Source organism: Apis laboriosa, unplaced genomic scaffold (assembly GCF_014066325.1).
Source record: "Apis laboriosa isolate Shangri-la unplaced genomic scaffold, ASM1406632v1 scaffold42_cov153, whole genome shotgun sequence".
In the NCBI taxonomy this organism is placed as follows: Eukaryota; Metazoa; Arthropoda; class Insecta; order Hymenoptera; family Apidae; genus Apis; species Apis laboriosa.
The window spans coordinates 857,502-875,790 of record NW_025223257.1 but is presented as its reverse complement, the minus strand read 5'-3'; the positions used below and the strand labels follow the sequence as shown (position 1 = coordinate 875,790).

The window sequence follows — 18,289 nt, the reverse complement described above, 5'->3', positions numbered from 1 at the left end:
GTATACTGCCTATTTTATTTTATTTCTTTATCTACACCGCAAACAGTATCGTACAATTTCTAGCAATGCGAGTTTTCTTACTTGCATAATCATTTATACAATTCGTTAAGATCGCTTCGACGTTTTATCGAAATAAAATTTCTTTATTAAATAATTTTTGTTACGTCAATTTTGTTATTATCTTTGAAAAAAAAAAGAAGCTTGAAAATATAAATTGTTCTTCTATATATTATCAATTTATCGCTTCGAAATTTCCTTTTCTCTTTATTCGATCCTACATTTCCATTCCCCGAGGAAAATATCTCAGACGCTACCCATATTTTTCCTCGGTTAGAAAGTATCTTCAACTTATAAGGTTCCGCTCAAGGTCTTTTTAAGGATCGTGATGAAATTTTCTCGTTAGTTGAAGATAGCAATTAACCGATATCTTGTGAATCTTTTCCCAATATAACTAGTTCCTCGTTTCCTGATAAATATCCTCTTTAGGAAATGATTAATTCCTCATTTTAGAACTATTTGTTTGTACAATTTTCAAAACACGTTTAATCTCTTGAATAAATATTATCTCATCTTTTCAATTAACTTCGTATTTCGTTATAATCTGTTTTGATCGATAACGCTTTATATCATGTAGAGATGTAAATAAGATTCGCTTTATCTTCCTCTTCGATTACTCTTCGAGTGCAATTCATCTATATATAAAAAAAATTTTTTAATCTTACTAGATTGTTACAATTAGAATATTCTATATACATATATAACTCGTTTGCAATTTCTACTAATAAAGCTATAAAAAATTATAGGCATTATTTCCTTAAATTTCTGCAAATTAGTTAATTATAGAAACAGAAATTAGAAGGTCGAATATTACAAAAAACAACAATTATTCGTAATCCATGTTCAATCTTATCAGCACTTCTCAGTCACTGTCATAAAAAAAGTTTTAAAACAAGTAACGAGTAAAAAACCAATTTATCATCAAGAAAAAGATCAAAATTGATTGGAAATTTATCGAGTCAACCTGTCTCGAAGACGAGTGGCGCCAAATTACCTATAAAAGAACAAAGACACAAGACAACAGACATTATTTCCGGCCACGCAGTGCCTAGGAAATTATAATTTATCAGTCAAGCTCAATGACGTCGTGCATCGTTTGTACGACACACAGTATGACACAAACGGCGAAGTAAGTCGCGTGATATTTAAGTGCGAATCTTTATTACGGTACAATTGCATGAGATAAAGTTGGAACATCATTCGAGCCTGGTTCGATCAATAATAACGATTAATCTCAAAGGAAAGGAAAGATGATCAAACTGTTCTTAATTCTGTCCGTTCTGGCTGTTCTGGTCGACAACCACGTGGAGGCGAGGATTCTGACTCAATGCGAAGCTGTGCAAGAGCTTCAAAAAGCTCAAATCCCGAGAACCTATATCAGCAACTGGGTCTGCTTGATGCAGAGCGAGAGCGGAATGAACACACGGTTGATCACTGGTCCAAAAACAGCCTCGAGCTACAGTTTCGGAATCTTCCAGATCAACAGCGCGAAATGGTGCTCCAGGGGGCACAGTGGAGGAAAATGTAACAAACGTTGCGAAGATTTCGCGGACGACGATATCAGAGACGATATCGAATGCGCCAAGAAGATTCAGGCTATGGAAGGGTTCAAAGCGTGGGATGGTTGGATGAAGAAATGCAAAAACAAGCCATTGCCGAATATTGGAAATTGCAAACGACGAAAACGATGGCTGGAAATATTATGGGATTTGACGCAATAAGACTCGTGTCGTTGTGTAGTTGTTGTCGATCAAGTATCGAATTATCGAGTATCGTTATTATCGAATGTAAACACTATGATGTAAGATGATTGTTCGTATTGGTATATACCGCCATTATTCGATAATCAATTGTTCAATACAAATGAAAATATAATGCGTTTTACATATCTATTATTTTCCCATTTCTTGTAAACTTAAAATATTACCGCCTCTTTTACGAAATCAATGTTGAATGTTTACAATTTCACTGGTTACTCAAGAGTCTTATCGACTCTTCTTAATATCATTTTTATGATAATATTAAAATGTTCATAGCGACAACAAAGTTCGCGAAACTATCTATCGATGTTTGTTATAGCTCAACGATTAGATACTTTCGAAGCTAATATTATCTTGAATAATTAACCTCTCGTGTCAGTTTGAAAGACTTTAGAGGGCAATAACTAATCTAACAAGTCGTATAGACGAACATAAAAATATTACATGCCCCTTACCGATGGATAATTCTGTCTTGAACGTGTTGAAAAGGTACAATTCAAATCAATTTCAAGTTAATTAAACGTATTCACCGAGGAATAACGAATGGCGAAAATAAAAATGTGTAGAAGAACAAAGGCATTCATTGTCGAACGTTTCGTTTCGTTCCGTTTGAGAGGACGACAATTAGAAAATTACAATTTATCGTGCAATTGCGATGCGATTGCATACATAGTTCGATCGAGTATAACATAACAAGCGAGGCAACGTCGTGTCTATCACTTAAGACGAATCCTCGTCACGGTGCATACGGTAGCACGCGATAGTGTTTCGCGTCGAAATATCGTTCGATCTTATTATAGATCGATAACGGATCGGCGTCGAGGAACAAACGAAGAAGATGAAACCGTGGCTGATATCGCTGTTCCTCGTCGTTCTGATCGACAGCCAGGTTATAGCCAAAATTCTGACGGAATGCGAAATCGTGCAACAGCTCCAACAAGCTAGAATCTCAAGGAGCGATATCAGCAGTTGGATCTGTTTGATGCAGAACGAGAGTGGATTGAACACGAATTTGATAACCGGGCCGAAGACGGCCTCCAGCTACAGTTACGGGATTTTCCAAATTAACAGCGCCAAATGGTGTTCCAGGGGACATAGTGGAGGCATTTGCAGAAAACGTTGCGAGGATTTCGCGAATGACGATATCAGAGACGATATCGTTTGCGCTAAGAAGATTCAAAGTTTGGAAGGGTTCAAGGCGTGGGATGGTTGGGTGAAGAATTGCAAAAAAAAGCCTTTGCCAAATATACAGAAATGCTCACGATGATGACGAGCATACCTTTATCGAAGCCAGTACCGTAAAACGAGGTAAATAGAAATATTTTTGCGAAACAAATTTTGGAGAAATTTCTCTTAGTCTAGATTTATTTTTCTTTCTTTTTTTTTTTTTTTTTTTTAAGAAAGAAAAATTTTTTTAATTTAAGAAGGGAAAATTATAAAGTATCTTAATTAAAATGATATATTACATTTTCAGATGGATTTTCCAAAAACATGGTAAAATAATTAGTAATTAAACATTGGATCTCGCTTGACTTTTCGTATAACGATTCTACGAAATTTCATTGTGTTTTTTCTCGAAGAAAAAAATCGTTTACGTAATTTTGATTTTTAAAACCTATTACTTTTAATGATAATAATCCTGATTACAAGTGAATCATTACCTGTTTTATTCGATATTGGAAAAAAAAAAAAAAAAAAGAAATTCTCTATTAGTCTTCCACTCTTTTTCTTTTTCACCGATCTTGTTGATTTTAATATACAAAATACAATTTTGTTTGCTCCGGAAATCATATTGATCCTCGATAAAATTACATGTACAGAGATAAGATGTTATTTATCAACGAATTATTTATTTTCATTTAAAATTTTCTTACTCATTCTGCTATTTTTATTCAATCCATTTTAAGGTACTGCGATGAGATCGTTCGATTAATATTGTTATTCTTACACGTTATTCATTGTTATTCAATGAAATAATTTAAAAATAATATTTGAATGTTTATAAATGAGAAAAAGAAGTATATATTACACTACGTAATAGTGATATAATATATCTATGATTTATTAGACGTAGCATTGATAACGCCTTAAAAATCACGTATCGATACGTCTATTTTTATATATCATCTATTTCCACATATGATTCTGTAAAAATTATTATGTATGAAATATATGATTTTATGTTCGTAACTTAAACGTTAATTTATCTAAATAATATATAAAATAGATTAAGTGTCAATTATTTCTTAATTATTACGATAGTTTCTTAATTACAACTAAACAGTGTGTGAGATTATCGTTTATATTTTTATAAAATATCGTTTTATCTATCGAAACGAGAAAAATTATTATTGCTGTCTGGAATATTTTTATCGTAATACGTTTCTCGGAAACCGACATAATCAGATAATGCAATGAGAATTTCCACAAACGTGTTGATGGATTTATCAAGTGAAATTATATAAGATTCTACAACATCAAACGCAGTAATCATTATCGTGCTCGTATGGATGGTCTCTATCAATTGGATAAAAAATCAAGAGATTGGTACTTTTGGTATTCACTCTACGAAGGTGTGTAAAAAAGTTACACAAGCAGACGAAAGGATGTTTCCCAAATATGAATACAAATCGACTGGAATTAGGCCAATAAAATGATGCAAGAAATCGGCATCATCTTTAAACAAGCCGCTCCACTTGGCAGACCGAATCAGTCGAAATAAAATGGTTTAGAAATTCCGGCTATTAGAATTACAAAACGTATCGTGACAAGACTGAGCAATCTTCTTCCCGATTTCATTTTTATGCTCGGGGAAAGTATCGCGATGTACGCTCTTTCAAAAAGAATGATTTTCATTTCAAGCGATATCAGACTGCAGGCCAAACGTCTCGATAACGGGCCAACTCTACTCGAAAGTCACGTAGGCGGGTCAAAGTGCAAAAAAAAAAAAAAAAAAAAAATATATATATAAATTACCGAACTTGAGAGAATTCGAGTAAGATATCGGTTGGAAGTTCGCGTTTGTCAAGGATGAAGTTCGCTGAAAATGGACAGGGTTTCAGATAGGATGTCATTGAAGCCATAATCACCGAGGTTATGAGCCATCAAAATGATTGCGTAATTGACACTCGTCAAAATGTCAAGTACACGTTGGTTATCGATACGCGAGTTAACACGTTTTCATAATAAAAAGAAGATATATATAAAAAAAAAAAAAAAAAAAANAAAAAAAAAAAAAAAAAAAAAAAAAAAAAAAAAAAAAAGAAGGAAAGAAAAGAAAGAAATACTATGTACCCGCGAAAGAACAGTCTCTCTTGAACGAACATTCGTCTTTCCGCATTTCTCTTTTTCTCCTTAAAATCGATCGTCGCCTCTCCTATTCCTATTGAGCGTTTGCGAGATACACCTGGGAAAATCCACATCCATAGATACAAATGATTACGCAACAAATTTATAGACACGTTGTTAAGAAAATTACAGCTTTAATTTAATTCAAAGTTCTTCCAAAAAAATTTCCAAAATCTCGATCGAAAGTTCGTTTTTCTTGGATATTTCTTTCAATCTTTTTTTATTATTATTATTATTATTATTAATAATAGAATTCTTTCCCATAGGAAAAGATTGAATGTAAATTCAATCGTGAGAATGGATTGAAACGGCGAAATAATAGTTTTAAACGAATGCGATACGACGAACGAAATTGATTTCGCCTTTCGAGTTAAACACGCGCGTAGAAATCTGATCGTTTTTCCCGCGGGACACCCGTTAGAATTTCAATCAGAGTGATGCGTCGATCTAAGACTACCTTTCCAGGCAAACATCGCCGGTTACTGACAGAAGAGGTGTACTTGGCTAGTCAGATGCGCACACCAAGGATGCACGTAGGTGTACGTAAGCGCATTTTACCATAGACGACCAGGTGAGTGTGCATGCACCTTTCACTAGCGGAAGTGAACAGCTGAGACACAACGCGTGAGAGCGACCCGGGTCATCGATGCTTCTTTTTTTTTTTTTTTTTTTGCGCGCGCTAGTCTTCTTCTATCGATCCACGTCCGTGCACGATTTGGATTTATCGATCCCGGATAATCCCCATTCGGGATTAGAATCTCTCAACAGTAATTATCTATCGTATGGTCGGCTACCTTTTCTTTCGATCGTTTCTCTCAATCAATTCCTAAAAAAATCTATCTACGTATTCTATTCGCGAGGGATTAACGTATCTCTTGTGGAGGAATAGGAAGCTAATAAGTTCGATATATTTATTATTATTGTACGACGTGATCGCATTGGAATCCCATAATAAAACTTACATAACACGTCGATAGCTTGAAAATTATCGATAACGATTGTGCATAGAAATAATGGTTATTAAAAGTTGTCGACGATTTAATTTATTAATAGGTTAGTTAGTTGCTGATAAAAGATGTGAAAAATTGAAAATCTACGATCCTCGCCTACTATGTAAGAACTGTGCATAATCGCGGCGCGATAAATCATACGTGGCTGTGTTTGTATCAGATGCGATATATGCGATAAACCTAGTGCACGTGTCACATTTCCCCGTTGAATTACGGTTGAATAACGGAATAACGTTTGATGAATATTAACAAGGTTTTTGTTGCAATTTAACGCGAGACATTCTTGAATGACACGTATTCGTTCATAAAGCAGAGAGAGACGCCTTGAAGGCGTCTCTGAAACGAATCTTAGACGGCACAGAAACCTCCGGCGACACCTTTTCTTCAATTTCACCACTTCTTTCCTTATCACAACTTTCTACGCGATTTGCGCGAGAGTATAAACCATTACGTGAAACGATCCACCATTCGACTAGCGGGAAACCATCCTCACCGATCATACACACTCTAATACATCGACAGGGGAATCGAGCGCTACCTTTTCCTCTCGTGAAGAAGACACGCGAAGATCACGAATATACCTCTCTCTCTCTCTCTCTCTCTCTCTTCGGTATCAAACGGTTATCCCAAATTGCATCGTGTATCCCGATTGATTACCAGCGCGGATCACCTCTCGTATTTCCTCGTGTACCCGACAATTTTCGACGTTTCGCACGGAACACACGGGGTCGAGCGAGCGGGTTTCTCGTCGTGATCTGCCCCCTTCCTTCACAGGAAGAAGGAAGTGCGCGAGGATCGATCTCGGTGTAAACGAGGTTCGGTGAGGCAAACGCGTGGGATGAGCGTGCTGGTGAAACTCGAGCGTCGTTTAAGCGACCTCTGCAAAGGTCGCCACTCCATGCCTTTTACGAAGAAAGCGGCCCGATAAAGAGCGACCCCCCTCTGATAATTGCATTCATTCTCCATGATCGTTACGTTTCTCAAAGATCGCTTTCTTACCTCGTATCTGCTGTTACTTACGAGCGACAATTATTCCTTCTTCGCTCTTCCTCCGGATTAATCCGGATAATTGACAATCGTTTATCGAGTCGAATGGTTGATCACGCGTGGTTACGAGATTTAACGTTTACGTAAAGAAAGAAAGAAGTAAGAGATAAATTAAGCGTGTGCAAATGACGTGACGCGAAGGTGGTAAAAGTATGTATAGCGGGCATGAAAGATGGCAAAGGAGGCATTTTAATGGACGTTACGCCGTGCCAAATAAGCATTTTGAGCCGGAAAGGAAAGCGGCGAGATTAAAACGGTGCCAAGCTGATTAGAAAGAAGCGAAAGGAGCGAAACAACAAATTCCCCCTACGTGTTTAAACACCTTGAGCCGCGTAGCAGGGACAATAATGAATTTCTTAAATTCGCGAAACAGTGTCAAAAATCTCGTGAAATTAACGGTATCGCACAATCCAACGATCGAGCGTTATAAAGGCTGTAGTAAAAGCGGAGGAATGAAATTCTTGAATAAATTTCTCGAATAAGTTAATTAGTAACACCTCTCTCTTTCCTTCTTAAAAGGCAAATTTACAATTATAATTTTATATTTGGTGCCACGATAAGATTTAAAATATGACGAAATTTATTGATTTTAACAGAAATAATAGTATTATATTTCTTGAGAAACATCGAATTCGATTATCGTTATCCATCATTTCGATCGATCTTTTAATCATCGATGATAAAAATCTATTATTTATAGTCTTTAACCGTTTTCTAAAGAACGAAAGAATACTTTCAAGAGTGTTCTTCTTCGTTTCTTTTTAATTCCTCCTCTTAATTACGATTCTAAATTACTTCAAAAAAAAAAAAGTATCAATTAAACATTATATAAGAGGATAATTTTTCAAGCCTGTTTAAGTAACAAAATTGAGGAAACTTTGCTTCGAGGAAAGTAGCTCGGGTAATTGCCGCCATTCTCTTCTCTAATCAAATGATTAAAAAAAAAAAGAAAAAAAGAAAGAGAGAGAGAGAAGAGGAGAATACCTCTGGCAAGATCTGGTACGGATGTTATTAAACGGCGATGCGATGGGTGCTGAAAAATTAGATGGGTTCGCGTTCTATTCCGACCTGCCTCGACCGGTATAAACCAACCGGAAGAGTTTCTCCAGTTTTCACATACCACGGTGATAATTACGTACATGGGAAGATGTTCGTGACGCTCTTCTAGGACGTTTGGCCACGGTATTACCGGCCTTTGCCGGATGGATATCATTGTGCGATACTGTAATTTTTATATATATATATATATTGAACGAGCACAATCACCATTGTATAAGATTCGATACAAATCATTCGGGATTTCGACACAGCATCGATTAGCGAGGAGAGAAATTTTTATAATTTATGAATGAAAATCGGTCCGGAAGTTATTAATTACGACTCAACCGACGCGAAATAAATCCCGACGATACATTCATATGCAAATAAACTGACGAAGGATTAACTCCTTTTGTCGCGTTATTACACACGTATCTTTCATACGCTGTTTCAACGAGGATAAAAATTGTATTTATCGTTTTTTTTTTTTTTTTTTTTTTTTTTTTTTTTTCTTATTGTCGAGAATATATGCCGTACCGTTTGGCCTTCCGTTGCTTCCGAGCCTCCGCAATCAACTTCTTTCGTTCTTATTTCGATAAGCATCGCAACGATGTAACGGGCGAGATACGCGAAGAACACTTCTCATTAACGATGTTGCGAGTTTAGCCGGGCCCTGGCTCTCACAATACCACGCTACCTGCCCGCTCGTATACCAATTTCTTCCAACGATGAGGTCATTTTATATCCTTGCCGGGTTTCACCGTACCCGATTACCTTAGAACGAATCAAATTCGTCCACTGTACGGCCACTTTCATCACCGGACTCCCTCTGATGCTGCAGGTGAAACGAGCTACCAAACTTTCATACGGGAGTATTTTAAATAAGTTTCGAATTTTTCCAACTCCACTCTTTTCGATTAATGATGTAGTCAAGAGAGTATATATAAATAAACGTTTTGACACACGATTTGATATTGATGGGCACGGTTTAGTTGGGAAGGGAAGGGAAGCATCCTTTCTTGTGCAACGATTAAACGCAGGCTTACTCCGTTTCCCGTAAGCAATTTTGCGTAATCGTACCGCCTGCCTCAGTTACCTGCACATCGCTAACGAGTTACCACGGATCATTCTTTCACAGCAGCTAACGCAATGATCGTCGGATCATCATCTCTAAAATTTGTTTCTTTACCATGGAAAAAAAGGGGGAAAGAAAGAAAGAAAGAAAGAGAAAAAGAAAAATTGTCCCCAATCCGTCTTAATTTAATCCAAGTGGCGACAAAAACTGTATTCGATTTATCACGTAAATGGCGCAAGAAATCTAGTGAAATATATTTATTATGAATCATTGGAAATTTCCAAAGCATGGTTAAAAAACGCCTATTTTCAATTATTCGTTTCACCAAAGTGAAATATAATTGAATCGATGCGCGACAAATATTTACGTGACTCAAATATTCTTATTAGCATGCTAATGTGTCAAGTATTCCACCGACGTTCCCGCCATTGTTTGCTCAGTTTATACCCATTATTACTATGCAAACCTGTTACCAACGATTCCACGATAAGTCGAATCGCCTCCTCGAATCTGATTAGAAATAACACCACCGACAATCGTCGTCGCCTTCTCAACAAGTACCAAATTTTCTCGAGTAAAGTACCATAAAGTACCATAAATATAAAAATAATTTTCCCTTCACCTTTCACTTCGAATTCAGCCTTTCACCTCACGGTGATTACACGCGATTTCGTTACGATGTTAGACTTTTTTTCGCGGGATTCCCATTGCGTCCTCCTCGATCATACGATCATTCTCAAGATAAAGTCGAGGAAGTATCGAGCCGCAGACACCGAAGCGCACAAGTTTCTATTCCTCTTCGAAAAAACTTCGAGAAAATGTACGAAATTCTTTCGCTCGCTTGGGTAATCGAAAAAAAAATCTGCTTTATATAAGTCGACAAAATTTATATGATTTTTTTCAGGTTAATCGAAGACCAAGGCCAAAAGCCAAAAGGTATATATAATAAATACTTTCTTTTCTCCGTTCGATATTTAGGATATTTTTGTAATGTAAATTTCATCCAAAAAAAAAAAAAAAAAAAAAGAAAAAGAAAAAGATACCGTGAAAGTTACGACGATATCGGTATCAAAGAGATACTTGTTAATCGTTTGAATAAACAATTAATAAAAATCATCGGAAATTCTTAATTACCCCTGGGATAGCTTTTATCTATTCGCAACTGCGAAGAAAGTTCGCGCGCAGGATGCATCCCATAAAAGTTGGATAACCGTGAAACCGATCCTCCGGATGAAACTCTGCAAGCCCATAAAACACGCTGTCGACAAACGGGTTCTTTTCTCTTTTAAAGCAATTCGATTCGGAACGATTCGATTGTGATCAGGCCGATCCATCGGGGATGGGAATAAAAACGTAACGGACTAAACAACGTCGAGGAGGAAGAGGACCGATCTCGAGAGAAGCTGTAACGGACGAGCGAAAGTCAAGCCCCAGGCTCCACACGGATTCCCCTTCTTTCGTTCTGCGACCCTGCAACATTAATATCCGAGAAACTCGGATGCAGCAGGAGACGTGACTCGAGGGCTCGAGAATATTATACGAGTCATCGAGATCGGCGAGCAACGGGATGGATCGCGGCAGGCCATCGAGGAAATCGAAATTTTTGCACGAGCGCCGCCGTCCAACTAATCCTCTCTTTAATCCTCGACCCGGTTCTTCGATACCCTTGCTTCGATACGATATATATCTCACCGCTTGTATCATTCCGAGAAGTAGGTCAACGTCTCCTCACTTTTCCTTTTCGAACACGGAGAAAGAGGAATGTGTGTGTGCGCGCGCGTGCATGTCTCCCCCTCCTCCTCCGGTTTGAAAAATGTTTAACCAATTTCACGCTCACGATACGAGTAATCGATGATTCGAGGAAAGGTATAATTACGAAGAAGAATGCAATTCGAAGGGTATTCCCGTCCAAGATAAAGTCGTACGATCGATTCGTATATAGTTTTGTAACGAAATGCAAGGGAACGGGGGATATTCGATCCACCTCCGCAGCTTTGGCTTTCTCTCGTACAATTCGTTTAAAATATATACGGGATAAATTGCCGTGCAAGATACATAGTAAATACATTACAACAAGGTATTTATCGTTCTTTATCGTTCAGATTTCATGTCCACCATTCGAATATCGAAACCTTCATTCCAATCTCGGTACGTACACCGATGCCTATTACCCGGCCGTTTAATAAAGATGAAATAACGAGCCACGAGGGACACCGCGAGGAATGTTTTATCAGAAAAATTTCAGATGAAATATGAACCGAATAAAAAAAAAAAAAAAGAAAGAAATAAATAAACACGAAGATAACTCTGTGTGGATTTAAATTAAATTATCCACGCAAGAGGCTTGATCGATGGTATTTTTTTCTCGAAGAAACAGCATCTTAACTCAGATACATATACATATAGTGTGTGTATAGTGTGTGTGGATATATATATATGTTTCGTAACTGCAATTTTACCCGATACGATTTCCCTTATTACGAATTAAAAAATCGACAAGAGGAACAAGAAAACGTCCAATTTCCTGTTTTCCTCGTCGATAATTTATCCTTTATCGATACGTAAGATTTACGAAATGCATGTACACAGTTGCTTTTCCAACTGAAAAACGAATCATACTCTCGTTACAATCGAACGTTCTCTTACAACGAAAAAACTAACGTAACCACGAGTGGAGTGCGCGCGAGCGAAGGACGCACCGGAAATGGCGCGAACTCGGTGAACACAGGCGAAGGAAGAGGCGAAGGATGACAGGAACATCGGATCGGATCGTATCAAGAAGTGGGTCGAGAGTTCACGAGCCGCATAATTAAATTCTACGACGAAGAAAGCGTTTTCCCATTCGTTTCGTGACCACCATCACTTTTGCACGGACCTATGGTTGTTGGACAACCGTATTCGAAATCGTCCGATCATTATTTTGCATTTAACATGCGTGCATCTTTGCAGGTTTGCGGATTTATCTGCAGTGAGCGCCTGTTGACCAGCAAAACGAACAGCAAAAAGGTTACGCTCGAAACGCGAGGAACTTACACGAGGACGATGGTCGACAGTTACTTTTCTTCCCGATATTCTCCTCTTGGAGATCAGCAATGGACGATCTAACGGGTGCCTTCGAGGATACATTCGATAACTGAGACACGCGTCTTACTCGCGTTACGTAAAATAGGCAGAAAAAAAGAATCGTGCGAATTAATAATGTCTCCTGATGTTAATGATGTTAATGATATCTCACGAGTTTCGTAGAATCACGGTTCATTGACGTCGCTCGAACGAATTTTGAAATATTTTTATCGCGTCTTTGGCTCGTTCGAATACCGTTGACGACGCGAAGTTGTAAAAGTAGAGCGATAGATTATTTAACAGATTTAAAGTGAAAATGAAATATCGCTGCTTCCTGTGCTCTAAAAACGAAACGGGTTCGACGAGAATACGCGGAAATTGGTTATGAGATATCCGTTCCGAGGCTTGAATTGGTTAGTCGTATTATTGAACGAGATATTCGAGTGAAATTTTCCTTATGGAAAAACGAATATTTCGACGAAATAAAGGGAAATTTTATCCGATTAATTCATACAGAATCCATGCAGAAATTTGCGTTTAAACGGAAGAAAATTAAAATTATTATTCGAGAATCCGACAACTTTTCCTTTAGTTATATTTGTTCAAGCATAAGTAATATTTGTATTCCTTGAAATGCACGCATCGTTTATTATTCAATCTAATAGACGGCTAGTCGATGAAGATATCAGTAGAATACAAATAGAAATTTTAACAAGATTTGGTACCATCGATTCGTACTTAACACGCATCGTACGAATCGATCGATCTCGAATTAGAACTTGGACGATTACGCCACGAGTTTGACGACAACGTACAAACAATCTTTTCGCAACGAGATTTACAAACTAGGTTTATCGTGAAGCGAAGAGGAGGGGAGAGAAAAAAAAAAAAAAAAAAAAGAAAAAGAATAAAACAACGAAATATCAAAATTGTCCAATAATTGAACAATTTCGTTGAAATTTCTTCGAAAAACTTATTGCGCCACGCTTAATTACGAAGAAGAAAGGAACCGGGCCAAAATAGAACGATCGACTTAAAACTTGAGATTTGTGAAATCATCCGATGACTCGAGGCACCGTATGTGTACCAAGAGTCTAGGTCTAGGACGCAAGTTGGGATCCACGATGGCTATCGTGACGAGCCAGAGAAGAAGAACGTTTCGCAACCGTTTGGATCGTCCAAATTCGGCTATTCCAGGAGGCAGAGGGTCGAGGAATCGGACGAGGATGAGGCTAGATGTATCGTTCGTCGGAGAGAGAGAGAGAGAGAGAGACGAACACAATTGAAAGGACAGAGGGGTGGCGCGGAGAGGGAGGGGAAGAGAGAATCGTCTCACAGCTGAATTACTCTCACTCGAGAGGCCCCCGTCTCTTCTTCTACGTGGGGGCTTCAAGTATCCCCCTGCTTCTCGTGGAGTATAAAGGACCCTGGTCTACCTTGCACAGAGTCACAGAACAGAGCGGCATCGCAGAAGCCGACATGAATCCTCTGATCGCGGTAAGCACGATAAATTCTCTTAAATATTATCCCGAGTCGGAGAGAAAATAAGCGAAAGAGAGAAAGAGAGATAGAGAGCGAGTGTGGAGAGTGTGCATGGACTAAGTGTAGATTATCTTTTCGAAAAGTGAAACCTGCGGGATCCTCAGTTTAAAAGTGATCGGTGTCCTCGATTTCCGTCAAACGTGTCAATCCATCTATCCATTACCCGAAATTCTAATAATCTTTTCTTTTTACGATTATCGATACCTTTATCCCAGTACTCGATCGATTACTTTATCCCATAGCAGCACGTATTCGAATTTCCACGTTAAAGATGCCTTGATATCTTGCGTTGCTGCTTTCCCTCTCGATCGCGCGACTTCTCTTTCCTTACCGATCACGCTTCGATGATCGTAACGGTTTCGAATTTTCTTTCGCTCGACCATTTGGATCCAAATGCTTTTCGGACTACTTACTACTCGCTTACTTTCTCGCAGGGATTACGTTTCACTTTTTCACAAACCTTTTACTTATCGTAATATCTTTTCTTTTTCTCTCTCTCTCTTCCAGTGTATGATAGTCGGTCTAGCAGGGTTCGCCCTCGCGGAGCCACCGTCCGGCTACAGCTACAGCAGACCATCAGGGGGTGGTTATTCCTTCGGTGGTGGTGGCGGCGGCGGTGGCGGTTTCTTGCACGGCGGGGGTGGATATACCTCCGTGTCCACCGGCTATCAAACTAGCGAGGGAGCATCCATCGACGGCGCGTTGCTCGAACAGATCCGTCAGATCCTGCTGAGGGAAGAGCAGAACAGCGGATTCGGAGGAGGCATCGGCGGTGGTTACGCTCCTAGCTCGAGCTATGGCGCCCCATCCTCCCAATACGGTGTGCCAAGCTCATCCTACGGTGTACCGAGTTACCAGACCCGCGTGGTAGGCATCGATCTCGATGGAATCAGGCAGGCCATCCAGGTGGCCCAGTTCAACCAAGTGAGCCAAGCGCCTGGCGGCTATCCAAGCGGCCCGAGCGGAAGCTACGGAGTACCGAGCAGACCAAGCGGTAGCTACGGTGCACCGTACTAAATGCGGATCATCGGACTATACAAATGCAGATTGGATGATGGGAGAGTGAGAGAGAGAGAGAGAAAGAGAGAAGGAGCGAAAGGGAGAGAGCGAGTGGAGACACCGCGTCGACCACCGCGATTATCTTCCGAGCTGAAAATATTCCATCAACGAAAGCGAGAAGGAAGACGATTGAGGAGCCGATCAAGGAGAACCAGGATTACCACACAGTCGATCGATAGTAAGATATTTTTTCCAAACGAGATTCTTCCCCACGAACCTTCCGCTCGGAAGATGGTCGTAAGACGGATAAATCGTTAAGAAGAATATTAGAAGATAGAAAGATAGATCCTATTTTCGAACACGAATATCGTGGTCGTTCGACGTTGTCAGGATTCTCAAGGGGGAGAAATAAAAGGACGAAAATAAGATCACAAAGGATAGTACGTACAAGGTAACATCGAGCAGGGATTCCAAAGGATCCTGTTTCGTTGAAATCAAATCGTCGTCGCTTCAACGGGCCACGATCCTCGAAGGAATCGCGGGCGTGCGTGCTAAAGGGAAGGTACGAAAGCTCCAGATCTTTGGCTCGTTGAGGAATAAAAGGTCGTCGCTTCAACGGGTCAGGGCTCGTGGAGTGAACTTGAAACGGTTCGAACGACCGGCTGCTAGATTTAACGATCCGAGAGTCGACGGGGTGTCGTTTTCTTATCGTACCAAAATCATCGTCGTCGCGGTCGGATCCACGAGGGATCTAACGTACCAAGTGATAAAAACGAGCTGTCGCAAAAAAAGAAAAAAGAAAAAAAAAGAGAGAAAAGAAAAGAAAAAAAAAGAGAAACAAATTACTATAGAAAACGATCTCAAAAGAGATTCAATGTGTACCACCATTCGTTATGACTTCGAAATGGCACATAGCCGTGGTGCCGGAGCCGAAGTCGAAGCCGTGATCGGCGCATAGAAGCGCCTTGTAAATACAATTTACACGCTTTCCACAGCGTACGCTACGTCATCCAAGAGTACGAGGAGGAACTGAACGCCTACGTCATCGAATCTGGCCTAACAGTTATTCCAAGAAAGATCAATGATGCCTAACGTATTGAACAATTAAAAAAAGAAAAAAAAAAAAAAAAGAAAAAAGAGAAAAAAGGGATTAGAAGAAAATGAAAATCGAGAAACGTAGCGGACGCTGACACAAATATACACGTAAACACACAGATACATTATATTTTTTATATGTCTTAAACGCTACTCCTTAACCACGCATTTTTTTATACTTGTATAAAGGCTTTTTTGTAGAAAAAAATAAAAAAAAACATCGCCACCGTTGAAACAACCATCTGTGTTCAATTTCGTCTTCGCGTACTTCTCTCCAGCTCTCGTCGTTCTTTCCTTATTCTTAATTTCTCTTTCCCTTCGACCGATCTCTCTTCTCTTCTTTCGAATCTTACGACTTGGATCTTTATTCTAGGTCCCGATCCACTCGTGACCCCTGGGTGTTCGCCCGCAGCTACGTGAATATTCCTCCTCCTTTAAACACGATCAATTTTTCTTTTCCTTTTTGTCCATCGGCCGCCTTTCTCCTTTCACTGCACCGATCAGAACCAACGGTTCATCCCCTCCTCCCTTCCCGAGGGGCACACGAGCTTCTCCAACCTGGACATGACGTCAATTCTCACGACCAGCGTTTAACAGATGCTCGCAAAGCAGGCCGAAGAAGTCTGGACACCGGTCAGGGATTCGAAAGTGGTTTCGCCTCGCTATTCTACTCGCCTCGCGAGTTCTTCAACATTTTACGTACTCTCAATTTAACGTCATTAAATGTATTTTTCGAGAAGTAAAATAATCGACCGGTATCTCGAAAGCGAAATTAATAAAATTCCATTGCGGATGGAAATTCCGTACGATGGAAAATGCGTTATCAAAAATTACCGGAAACTTTTATACATGCGATTCAATATAATGGAATACAACTATAATGGAAACGTTTAAAGGATGAGTAATGAGTTGTGATACGCCGCATTAAATCGCTTACGTGTGTTTAGATTTCATTGTTTATGCAATCGGTACACGTAACAGATTTATTAAGTCAGCTGAGAATTCATGAGAATTTCCTTCATTGGAGAAGCTCATCGTCCCTGCCTTATGAGATTTATATCGTGTAACGAGAGGAATGGACGATGCATCTATTAAGATACATCTAGTTGAAAGTATAATTCAAATCGATAATAATATTTGTATAGAAAATTCTGACTATGTTCGAAGTAATCTCGATTCGATCGAGTTGGTTGTAAATCAAGTAATTAGAAATTGAGTAATCAGAGCAAGCAGAATTGAGTAATCAACCAGCATCTCACAATGCGAGGCTAGTGCAATTAAACACACTATGATGATGAAGAATATATCGCAAACCCTATATTAGAGTTAAATTAAATCATTACGCTAGGATGTTTCTCTCTATTTTACATTATTAATTTTTTCGCGCTTAATCTTGCAGGCTTTGCGCAAGATTAAGAAATGTAATGCACTTTTCAGAAATCAAATCAAGCAAATATTTGATGCTTGGAAGATATTATAGACAATGAAAAATTAATATCGAAAGAGCGGAAATTGTTGAACAAGAAAAGAGAAGATATCGCTTCTATCTAATGTATTCTCTCGTAGAATCTTTCCTCGCGATTTGTAGCAATCGAAACATCAGCTTTGTTACTAAGCTGTCGTTTTTTATGCTCGGCCATCTGGTTCCTCGCAAGAAAAAATTTCAGTTGCACGTTTTGATATGATGTGCCATTGTTAAATGATCAAAATTATCCCCTCTATTTTGACGCCATTGTCTTTTTATTATAATTCACAAAGAAATATTCGAATTCGAGAAAGTATTATTTTTTCGCTAACCATGAGAAAATCGAAATATCAATTTCGATTCAGCCATTCTAGAAAGACTTACGTATTCTTCGTACCACGTACGAAGTCCAGGGAAAGTGCGACGCCTCTTCCAGGGATGGCGAGGTCGAGAAAGGGGAAAGGAGAGAAGAAGAGGAACTGTGAGATTCTCCGTGAAATTTTGTAAGAGCTGTACATAATCCATAAACGTGCCTGCCAGGCAGAAGCCGTGCGAAAGGAAGAAAAACGCGCACGCAACGAGATCCATCCATGCTCCAGTTCAAACTTGTAGGGTGAGATTACATGCCCCAAGGATTCTTTTTTTCAAAATCACAGTTACGTAAAACGTTTACCTAAATGATAAAGAAGAAAATTTATATATTAAAATTTCAAAGATGCAATATATATATATATATATATATATATAATCTAAACTATATTAACTAATCTAAACTATATTCAACTCAGAA

The 18,289-nt window shown here is 38.9% G+C and overlaps 2 protein-coding genes across 2 annotated transcripts; both read left to right on the top strand.

Annotated features, from left to right (window-relative positions):
- The first annotated feature begins 1,056 nt into the window (after window positions 1–1,056).
- LOC122716190 lies at window positions 1,057–3,396 on the top strand. The gene is made up of 4 exons (XM_043939046.1): window positions 1,057–1,771; window positions 2,094–2,103; window positions 2,641–3,125; window positions 3,292–3,396. Exons 1-3 carry the CDS (start codon window positions 1,308–1,310, stop codon window positions 3,082–3,084), a joined length of 918 nt encoding a protein of 305 aa, XP_043794981.1. The 5' UTR covers window positions 1,057–1,307; the 3' UTR covers window positions 3,085–3,125; window positions 3,292–3,396.
- A 10,192-nt stretch (window positions 3,397–13,588) lies between these two features.
- On the top strand, window positions 13,589–16,273 carry LOC122716101 (pro-resilin). The gene is made up of 2 exons (XM_043938858.1): window positions 13,589–13,895; window positions 14,448–16,273. Exons 1-2 carry the CDS (start codon window positions 13,635–13,637, stop codon window positions 14,955–14,957), a joined length of 771 nt encoding a protein of 256 aa, XP_043794793.1. The 5' UTR covers window positions 13,589–13,634; the 3' UTR covers window positions 14,958–16,273.
- The last annotated feature ends 2,016 nt before the right edge of the window (window positions 16,274–18,289 follow it).